At 43.8% G+C, this 10,917-nt stretch overlaps 1 protein-coding gene across 1 annotated transcript; it reads right to left on the bottom strand.

Annotated features, from left to right (window-relative positions):
* Positions 1–924: 924 nt before the first annotated feature.
* LOC133541922 (uncharacterized) lies at positions 925–5,491 on the bottom strand. The gene is given in 8 exon segments (XM_061885644.1): positions 925–1,062; positions 1,195–1,239; positions 1,794–1,954; positions 1,957–2,377; positions 2,950–4,000; positions 4,002–4,034; positions 4,036–5,292; positions 5,294–5,491. Coding segments are annotated over 8 exon segments (3,222 nt in total). The 5' UTR covers positions 5,410–5,491.
* Between the last annotated feature and the right edge of the window lie 5,426 nt (positions 5,492–10,917).

The following is a 10,917-nucleotide window of genomic DNA, read 5'->3' as shown; positions in this document are numbered from 1 at the left end:
TAAAGGGCTAAATCTATTATGCGTCTCAACCGGTACACCGTAGCTTGTAGGCCGGTTAGGGCTGCTACAAGCTGTGCTAGTTAGCTCGCTACAGCTAACGCTAGCAGATGTGTCCGCAACATCTAAAGTTACGAAATTACACTGCTCTAACTGGCGGACACGGCTCTCTAGCAAAGCCAACCTATCCATGAGTAAAGTGCACGAAGCGCAGGAAGCCATACTCCCAGAAACTTTCCGTCGCCGAGTGGAGTGCCAGCTGTCTTCGGGAAGTGGTGGTCACGGTGGCGGGGGAGAAGCTTCCTTCAGACCGGCGCTGCCTTTCTCCGCTAGCCTCGTTAGCTTAGCAGCTAGCTAGCTGAGGGCGAAGTGGTGAGACAGAGATCGGGTGATTTGCAAGTTAAATTGAACTATTAAATATGTTCGATAAGTTGTAAATAAAGCTGCAAAACAGTTAAAATCACACAGATAGAACGATACTTAGCTTTTTTGCAACAAGAGCAGTCAGCGAGCAGTCATTCACGTTTACCCGGAACCGGAAGTCAATTATACTGCGTTGTTTTCACATAAACATGGTCAATTAATGTCCCATTCTCTGTAGTCTCTTGTGTTACATGCTGATAAAATCCATTTTGGCCCATTAATTTACCAATTGATGTATGTTTGAGAAGGTCTTCATTAAAATCTCCCATTATAAGAATTGTTACTGATTGGATTTACCCATTCAAGTAACTTAACCAGATTTGATTTAAAAAGTGAATTTGGATAAGATGGTGGACGATACATTACTGCCATCAAAATGTTCTCTTTGGTAAACAGGCACACTAAACACTCCAGATTTAAATTGGGCACCTGCAGAATCTCACAGTCCGAATTATCTACAACATATAAACCCACTCCGCCATGTTCTAGATCTCTAATCTCAGATCATTTGACATCATTGCTGCTGTAACACAAGGCTCGAGGACGCCTGTGGAAAGTGTATCCCTCTATTTGGACGCAGTCTGTTGAGGATTGTGCACTGAGCCACGTCTCTGTGACAGCAATACAGTTAGGCTGTAAATGCTGCGTGCAAAACACCAAATGAGCGGCGTGATAACTTAAATTTCGAACGTTCATTAAACACAAAGATAAATTGTGAGTTTCTAAGGAAGGCTGTGGCTGTTCAATTAGAAATGGGGGCATGCTATCCAATACCTCCATGACGGTATCCTTGCAGTAAATGGCCTTTTCCTCAAATATCTGATCACAAGGCCGGACATATCCCTAACACGGGTGCGGGCGACATACGCCTGCCCAGCTGCAGAAACATTGCCTAAACACACAACAGACCTTGCACTTTGTGAACAGTGCAGGCCCACGCGAGTTTAAGAGGAAACTGACGACGCAAACCGCCAGGTTTTTTTCGCCGAATCCTCCAGGGGATCAAAGACAGTAGGAACGCTACTTCCTCCTTCGTGAGCCTATTTTTGAATCGTCAAATTTCTTATAGACTGCGAAGGGTAAGTTTTTATTTGCTCCAAATTGAATATAAGTCACCGTTCCACATGCGTCATTGACCAGACCGTCTGCTACGTCAACATTTTTGGAAAGCATTACACGTTCTTTCGGAGCCAAACACAAACTCTTGGCCAAACACGTGTACGATGTTTTGCCGAACTATGCGCTTTAATTCACCCGACTTCCTACTGTTAATAAAATCTTGGGCCTCGATTGTAACAATCTGGACAGGTTGCGAATAATAATTATGCGCGCTGGTTTGCATATTCATGGTATGAATATGCAAAGCTGCGCACTCTTCCCCCGTCTCCCAGGGATTTGAGTATATCTACGTCGCTTTTCAATAAGGGGGTTTGCTTTGACCGAACTCTAAGTCTACTTAGGAGCTCAGAAACAGAATATACACTATCTTTTTGTCTTACAATTTATTTTAGTGCTGTTTTGTAAAATGACACTAGAGGTCCACATTCACCTGACAGGTGTAAAGCGGCCTCCCTTTTCCGGGTGGCAACTGATAACAGTCACCGACAGCTACAACACTAACATTGCCAAATGGAGACAAGTCCCCCGTCTGTTCAATTTGCCTTTACCGGCCATGCACATAAGCTAAAAGATGATCTACCATACTGATTTCGTCAATGATGAGAATTTGTAGGTGACCAAATTGACTCCTCGAGGAGTTTATCTTATCCTCACCCAGAGGGATATACGGTAAACTAACCTGCATGTCAATATTGAAGGTGTGGTGAATTGTGGCTGCATGTAAATTGTATGCAGCTAAGCCTGTGGGAGCCGTTAAGAGTACGCAGGTTTCACCCGGTTGGTACAGACGCGACAATAGTCTCCTTGCCTCGTACTGGATAGCTCTAATCCAGTGGTTCTTAACCTTGTTGATGGTACCGAACCCCACCAGTTTCATATGCACATTCACCGAACACTTCTTTAGTGAAAAATAAAATGTTTTTTTTTATTTTCAAATTCAAGACAGTTATATGTTGTTGTTGTTTAAATAGTGCACAACATGAACAATGCATGCACATCACCTTGTTCAAAGAACAAAACCAACACAGTGTATGAACTCACAACAAATTACACACTTGCAAATTAGAGGGACCATTGATTGGGGGGTATCCACAATACTTAGACTTCCTTTTTATTGTCATTCAAATGTTAATTTTACAGTACAGATACGCCGAGGATTTTATTTACACGATTGATTGATTGAATTAAACTTTTATTAGTAGATTGCACTGTACAGTACATATTCCGTACAATTGACCACTAAATGGTAACACCCGAATAAGTTTTTCAACTTGTTAAATTAAGTCGGGGTCCACGTTAATCAATTCATGAGTCTGGTGTGTCTTAACCGCTGCGGAGGAGGCTCTGCCGAACCCCTGAGGCAGACTCACCAAACCCCTAGGGTTCGATCGATCCCAGGTTAAGAACCACTGCTCTAATCAAATGGCTTTCTCCAGTACCTGCCCCACCAGTTACGAGCGCATGGAAAGGTTCTGGGTTTTTTCCCATCACCTTTTCTAGGCACCATTTCCTAATCCTATCAAAAATGCTCCTCTGCGTCTCATTCAGAGAATGGACCAGCGCTAAACCTTCCCTTCTAGACAAAATGTTGGTGTTTCTCTCAAATTGAGCTACATGTTTACCACCAACAAACAAATCGGGGACATTTTCCTCCAATTCTACTAACTGCTCTTCCCTAATTTCCCCCTGCTGCTGTTGCCGCCTCTCCTCTAAACATTCCATGTTTTCGATTTGCTGTTCACGACAAAGGTCCCCCCACGCATCGTCATTGACATTATCGAACCGGTCCGCCATCTCCTGCGCTTGCTCTAATCGAGGACAGTCCACTTCAAACTTTGCCCTGTTTTTATCAACGACGTCTCTCACTGGCCGCGCGGTTTCGCCAGCCGACCTCACATTACCTTCCTCATAGAACTGTTTGTAGAACTCAAAGCCTTCCGGCTTGAGATTTAAATCAGTTCCATGAGGAAGGAACAACTGCAGCAAACTCTGAAAGTGGGCTTCCTCCTGTTTGTCTAATTTAAACCCCATGTAGCAAACGACGGCAAACTGAGTTCGTGTTCTCCGCAAGATGAACCCTAAACCCCCTTGTAGTGCAATTCTATTGTCTGATTTTTCATTCTAGCTGAGAACACGATACTCTGAACTAAATGTGGCTATGCACATATTCTCAAACACAACACTATCGGGTCTTTTCCTAAACCTATCTACAATACTTGTCATCCACATGTCTTCTGACTTAAGACCCTCTGAGGAAGACTTTCGCAACAACACACTGAGGGGTAAACTCATCTGCACAATGTTATTCCCTGTTGGAATAAACACGACCTTCCTGGAACATTCTTTCAAATGCAGGCTCATTAGTCTATACACTGCCTCCTGAGCGGAGACATCTCTGTTGTGTAAATATACACTGCCCAGTTTCTTTAAAGCATCTTTAGCAGAGAGATTTCCTTATTTATTTAAGGGCATTGCTCAATAACAGACCTATTTCTGTTAGCGTTCCAACACTTCAATAAATTCCTTTTATACTGGTTAACCCAGGTGTCGTTTCCCCCTCGCCTGTAAACCACCTTATTCTTGGTGTCCAGCCGCCTATAAGCGAGCTCAAAGACTGTCTGGTTGATGCCCACACTGGCAAACAACTCTTCTACGCTACCAAAAGGCTCCTCCCTCTCCATGGCATCCTTTACGCCCAACATAATCAACCGTGCAACCTCCTTTGGCAACTTCTGTCCCTTTTTCTCCAGACAGGTGCACTGTGGCCGGTTTTCTGAAATACAACTACCCTCTGTCCCTGTTCCCTTTTTAGAACAAACACATTCTTTGATTTTGCAGATGAACGTGCGTGCAGAGATCGGTTTTGGAAAACTGAAACGCCATTTCGTTTTATTTTTACGACATGACTTTGAATGCGTTTGAACAGATGACACAACTTCCAATAGTGTGTCATTGTCTGAGGGTAGCTCACATGTCACATATTTATCAATAAACTCTGCAACTTCTAAATCGGTGTTTTTATAAATTTGGGGAGCTCCATCAATCCAAAACAGCACATGAACATGGAACTCAATTCGATAAAAGTAATCTACAATCTTGCCAACAGGTTGAGATGGGGACATGAGTTCTTCCTTCAAAAAACAGTGCCACCTGTAGTCAAGCATCTTCACAGCTGTGACCAGGTTGCGACGCAACAGCTCGCACCTATCGGCCCACTCTAGCTGTTCTACTGTCTGCTGTCTGCCTTCCTGTCTCAGGATGCTGGCAAGGAGATTCTGCCAGCGCAAATCAGCAGAATAAAAGGTGCAGAACCATGTTGGAATCCCCAATTGGCGGACACAAGCCAAAAGGTCTTTCTGAGCCGAAGACCAAAAAGCTGGCGTCCCGCGAACAGGCTGAAGGAAACGAAAACCATCATCGAACTGTAGCAAGCGCTTCAGAGACTCGTCTTTGATTATGCCCGGGAAATTCCCCTGAGAATGCTGACCCCCCTTACCTTAACGCATCGCGACCGGAATGCTACATATCACTTGGTCCATTTTGGACATATACCGGCTAAAGAATATATATTCCACATTGCGCGCAAAACGGCCGTCGGCGTGCATTATCTGATTATTAAAATAGCGCGACAATGTTAAGCGATGCTTGCGGCTGGTGTGGAATGTATTTGTGCTCGTTAGAAACAGCACAGGGAAACACATCGCTTCATTTAATTTGTCAGAAAGCATTCTAACCGGACTATTACTTTCACCACACAACATGCTTAAAATACTGATCTAATGCTTCCTGACCGATATCAACAGGCATATGTCAAGTGTCCTGAAACATGCAGTGCTGTTGTCTGTCATGTAACGTTTCATCTTGTGCCATGTCTTCTGATACCTCTTCTGCCCCAATTTCCTGCTCTACAGCCTCATCCTCACTGAACTGTATTGTCAACAACAACCTGGTCACCCTGACCAACCTCTACAACAACCTCTTCCTCCCTACAAAAATTATTTAACCTTTCCTCGTTGAACTCAATGTTTTTATACAAGACATTCGTTCTCTTTAAGTAATCTATACCCGCCTGACATGCCACGAGTCAACAAATTGATACTTGTAGTGTCCTTTGTAAGTTAATTTCCGCTTTAACTTGGAGCGGAGACCCCTCCGTACTGGACCGCGGCAGCACATTGGTGGTTTGTACAATGTTTGTCGAAACATAAGTAACGGGCCCATGTAGACCATTCTGACCACCCTTAGGCAACGCCAACACCTTTATAAAAGGGATGCGTAAAGCTATCAGGGGCTGCTCTAAGCTATTCAGACATCCCAGTTTTGGAGGAACGGGGTCTACATCTAAGTTGTTGTTCCAACATTCAGCTGGGATTTCACCTTTACTGATCTTACTATGACAAGTAAAGCAAATCCACAACTGACCTCTGGACGCAACAATGAGACAGGGCTCAACACACTTATCACAACTATGCAGATAATGCTCGCTAATGCAATTATTTGCAATGCCAGTCGTTGCTAAACTTACTGCATATACTTCCCTCTCACAGCGCAGCACCTAATATTTAAACAGCAGCCTATGACAAACACTACACACAAAATCCGGTCCATGTCTAACCTTATTCAAAAAACTATGATTAAAAACAAAATCTACAGACCTCTCCAGCCTCTGCTTCCGACTCAGCTGTACACTAGCTATCACTTGCTTCCTATGTTTTAAATTAACACTGTACTGCCTTTTGCTGCCTAGTTTAACTCTTTCCTTGTGTTCTAAATTATCTCTATATTTCCCTACACTGTTTGCTTTAACTCTGTCCCTGTGTACCAAATTATCACTGTTTTATTTTACTCGCCACTTAACTCCCAAATTTAAGCCTTTCCCTGTGCTCAATATTATCCCTGTATTTCCCTACACTGCTTGCTTTCACCCTGTCCCTGTGCTCAAAACTATATCTGTATTTCTGTACACCTTGTGATGTATTGCTCTTCCTGAAGTTCAAGTCCTCACTATATATTTTCCCATAAAGCAAGGCACGTCTCTCTCGACGTCTAACAAATGTATCCTGCAGTCTTTTCTTATGCTTTAAATACTTTGTCGCACTAGAATCCGTACTTATTTTACTGCCCTCTACAACCTCTAAAAAATCTTTACCTGAATCTAGACAATCTATCCCATCTACTGCCTGCTCCGCTCCATCTTTCACTAAAGACCTCGTGCTACAGCCTATATCCCTGCCTAATTTACAATAACAATGACAGCTTTGCAGTCCAGGCTTTATAACATAAACAACGTACTCAAAATGCTGGCCCCCGACATTCTCCAAGTAAATGCAGTCCGCTGACAAACACTTAACTTCTGCAACTATACTTTAGCCAACGACCATCATCATTGTAAAAATGTCAAATCCTAAATAATCTGCAGTGGCCTGGATTTCAATCTCTGTGGCCCAAATCTTGACACACTTCATACTGGACTGCTTGATATACTCTAAGAGCGACATATCGCTCCTCAAAATACCCCTATACCTAGCCTCATTTTTTTCTAGCTCTCTACTTAGGATGGTTCTTCTGTGAACAACTGACAGCCTGAGAAACAGCTCTGAAAAAGCAGTTCACACCCGGAACTATTTTCTCGCTAAGGCAGGGAACACCTAACTAGCCCACCTCTCTATGCACCAGACCACTGACTTTCAAAAAATGTACTTTTAATTTACTACACAAAGCCCTACAAACGTCATCACCTAGGTGACAGAAAAACGGTTTCTCACTCTCTGATGCAGTGGTAAACACTACATCAGAGTTGACTATAACGCTATCAAAACGCTTTAGATTGTTTTGACATGCGTTCACGGAATAAAATCTACGCTTTTTGTCATCAGTTGCAACAAATTCTGCTGTTGAGCCACTGCTAACTTCACTTAAAAAAGTGAGAACAGAAGCGCCAGACAGTACCGGGCTCGCTTCAACACCAGCCCCACTCTGACACAGATGGGGCTGCAAAAATGTTTTCAAGGTCACTAAATCCTGGTGCCGGCGCAGTGCTCATCTCTTTGAAGCCACTCTCCACAGAAACACCGAAATGTGCGTGGCTAACAGCTTGACCTGCATAACTCTCAAACAACGAGGTGGTGGCACAAACATCATTGATGTCACTAAGCTCAGGTGCTGCAGCAGTGTTCATCTCAAAGATGCAACTCTCTACAGAAGCTCCAGACAATGTGTGACTTGGACCTACACTAACCCTAACGCCACACAGCTCAAAAGGGTTCGGCCCTGGACTGAGAGTGTCAGCCAAACAACAAATGTAGTGATGCAGGTCATCTAAACAGGAAAAGTGCAGTATTACACTGGTACCGTTGTCATCTACCAGGCCACAGCTACTACGTGAGTGACTGTCGACCACAGCGAACTGTCCATCCTCACAGATAATGGCAGATGTAGACGTCATCAGTGTCAGCAGACATGCGCTGTACTGCCTGAAAATTCCCTCTCAACCATTACGCAGAGTCACAAAGGGACCGTTTTTCTGCTCAACACCCACATCACCTGATGCTGGGTGTTGACTAAAATGGAAACAAAACAACAGCTCGTCAATAACTACATGACTAGGTAAATCCGGCACGGACAAATAATGCGACGGATGGCTAAAAATACCAAGATTGCGCTTACTACTGTAAAATTTGTCGCCGGAATACAGGATGCGATCGAGATCCTGTGTCTCCCACGAAAACACGCAACCCCCACTTCCCTCGCCAAAACACTGCTCATGGAGAAACTGTTAAAGTTACAGTATGGGAGACATGTTAACGACCCCCACCTCCTCTTCTGGTCTTCTACCCTTTCCTTCATATTTTCTCAAACTACTTTTTTAAAACCACTGAGGGGGTTTGGGCTCCAGGCTAACGTCGACATCATACAAAGGTGCGAAGACTCCACCTCCGTATTATGGAGTGACATCCACTCTTCCGTTCTCAGCCACAGTTTCAGTAAAGGTGGGGCACAACTGTTTCCACAGCTTTTGTTTCACGAGACGTCCCAGATCTAGGCTGTAAGGACTTGGCTGGCCATTCTTGAACCTACAACAGAAACAGTAGCTGTGTCCCAATTCAAGGTCTGCATCCTTCGGATGTCCCGGCCTACGCAGCCTCAGTAGGCAGGACCTTCGGAGGCACCTCCGAAGGATGCGTCACCCGTTGTTAAATGGGACAGTCTAGCCTGCGGAGGATACTTACATTTGAAAGTGTATTCGCTGCCGATGCCGCTGCTTATATTTGCCGCCATCGTCAAAAAGATCCGAATTGAACAAAGGCATGTAAAACATCATGGGATATGGGAGGCCACAAAGTATAGTCGCGGTGCATCCTTTAAATACAGGAAAAAGGAGGGCGCATTCGTCGGCTGCTTTTGGAGGAGCTTTCGAATTGAATTGGGGCAGCCTTCCCGCAGCGTTGTTACGTAAGCAGCTTTCAAATTTGCCCTTCGAAGGATGCAGACCTTGAATTGGGACACAGCTAATGTCACGGTCAGATCCATCAATGCTGGTGATATTGACCTAAAGTTAAAACCCCGTTGCATCTTCCATTATTCTAGCTTAGCGTTAGCGGCGATGCAGGCTGCAAAGCTGTGGTTGGAATGTGTCGTTTTTCAGCATATTGTGTTGTTGCGCCCAGAGAGTAATTTTTTTTTTACTTTTATTGCCAATCTTGTGTTAAAAATAGGTTATATAAAGCACGGTTTATCTCCCAACGTAAGCTCTAAACATTAACACCAGCAGGTGGTTACAATAGTTATCAGTTGTGTTTATTTTTAAATACATCCCTTTCTCTTGTTTAATTAATCGGACAGTCGATTTGTGTTACAAATTCATCCGTCGTCTACCGCGACTTAATCAGGGATTTACACTCGTAAATATCTCTTCTTCCGGTTTCGAAGCAATGTGAACACAAAAAGTGCTTGTTGCTTCAGACGCCATTGTTTGTGTCAAATAGTTGGTTTTTTTAGCGTTTGACTTTGTAGAAAGAAAGAGAATAACTCCTGAGGAATGTCGAAGCATTGTTGGTTAAATGGACACCAAACATTGCGAATGAAATAAAGCGTTAAAGAGTGTCAAACTTACATTTGCACTCATCGTCAAAATGTCTAAAGGTGACATGTTTGGAGATGTGACAAATAACAGTCCACTCTGTCTGATGTTCTGATGGGTATTAAAATTTCGGTTGCACGTGAAGGTATCGTCCAATCACTGATCGAGATGCTGTTCAGACATTCTGATTGGTGGAAGAAAGTTGGTCTTTTTAAAATTTTGTAAATTCAGTGTATTTCAAAGTATTATTTTGGTTCATTTTAAGGTTCCATACATCCCATAATGTTACTAAATGAAAAATAAAAATGAATACATTGTTATAATGTTGCTATACAGTTAAGTGACACGTGACTGACCTCTGACGTCACAAGTTCTTTTAGAAACATTGTCGGTAAAAAGGGTCAAAGTTATATTTAATATAATGGGAAAATGTCTTTGTCAGAATGTCTGAGCTGGATATTTTTAATAAAACTAACAACTTTTCTCAAAACTAAAGTTTTGTGCTTCTATTCGATTGTGATGGATTCTGTTGGAATTCTAAAACTGTTGGATGTCCGTGAACCCGTTTTGGTAACGTACATGACGTGCCATCGTCGACAGGAGATGATCTACACACAATTTTTTTGTACTGGTCACGTTGTGACGGTTGACGAGCCAAGGTGTGTGGCGGAAAACAGCGCTCTTCCAAGTCGGGGGCGAGTCTCTGGGCGAGCTGGCCCGGGCCTTGACCTGCAGCTCACATAGATTGGGGTTATTTCGATAGGCCGACACCAGGTAGTGGTCCTGCAGCTTCCCACTACTCTCCACAAAGGCCTGAAAGTTGTTCTTGACCTTTCTGGCAACCTGTACGGCCGCCGGAGAGTAGGTGTTGATGAGAGGAATCATGGATATTCCAGGGGGAGGCCTCTTTTAGTCCAGGAAGACCTTAGTCTGTCTCCTGAGAAAGGACCTGGAGTAGCCCCTCTTCCTCAGGGCTGAAAAGAGGACCCTCGTGGCTACTGTGAAGTCTTCCTGCCAGGTACAGATCCTATGTAACCTCAGCGGTGGAGATTTCACCAACCCCGCAAAAGTGTGCTTGGGGTGGAAGCTTCTTTTATACTGGAGGGTGTCGGTCTACTTGGAAAATACCTTGAAGTCCAGGCGATGTGATGGAGGCTTGATGGTGATGTTTTTATTATGGGTGTTCAGTGTGTTCAGGAATACACTGAACTCCTCCCTGGAGTGGGTCCACACACCACAAATGTCGTCCAGGTACCAGATAATCATCCAATCAGAAATGCTGTCCAGACTCTATATAA

Source organism: Nerophis ophidion, linkage group LG24 (genome assembly GCF_033978795.1).
Source record: "Nerophis ophidion isolate RoL-2023_Sa linkage group LG24, RoL_Noph_v1.0, whole genome shotgun sequence".
NCBI classification, from domain to species: Eukaryota; Metazoa; Chordata; class Actinopteri; order Syngnathiformes; family Syngnathidae; genus Nerophis; species Nerophis ophidion.
This window is presented reverse-complemented; position numbering and strand designations above follow the sequence as displayed.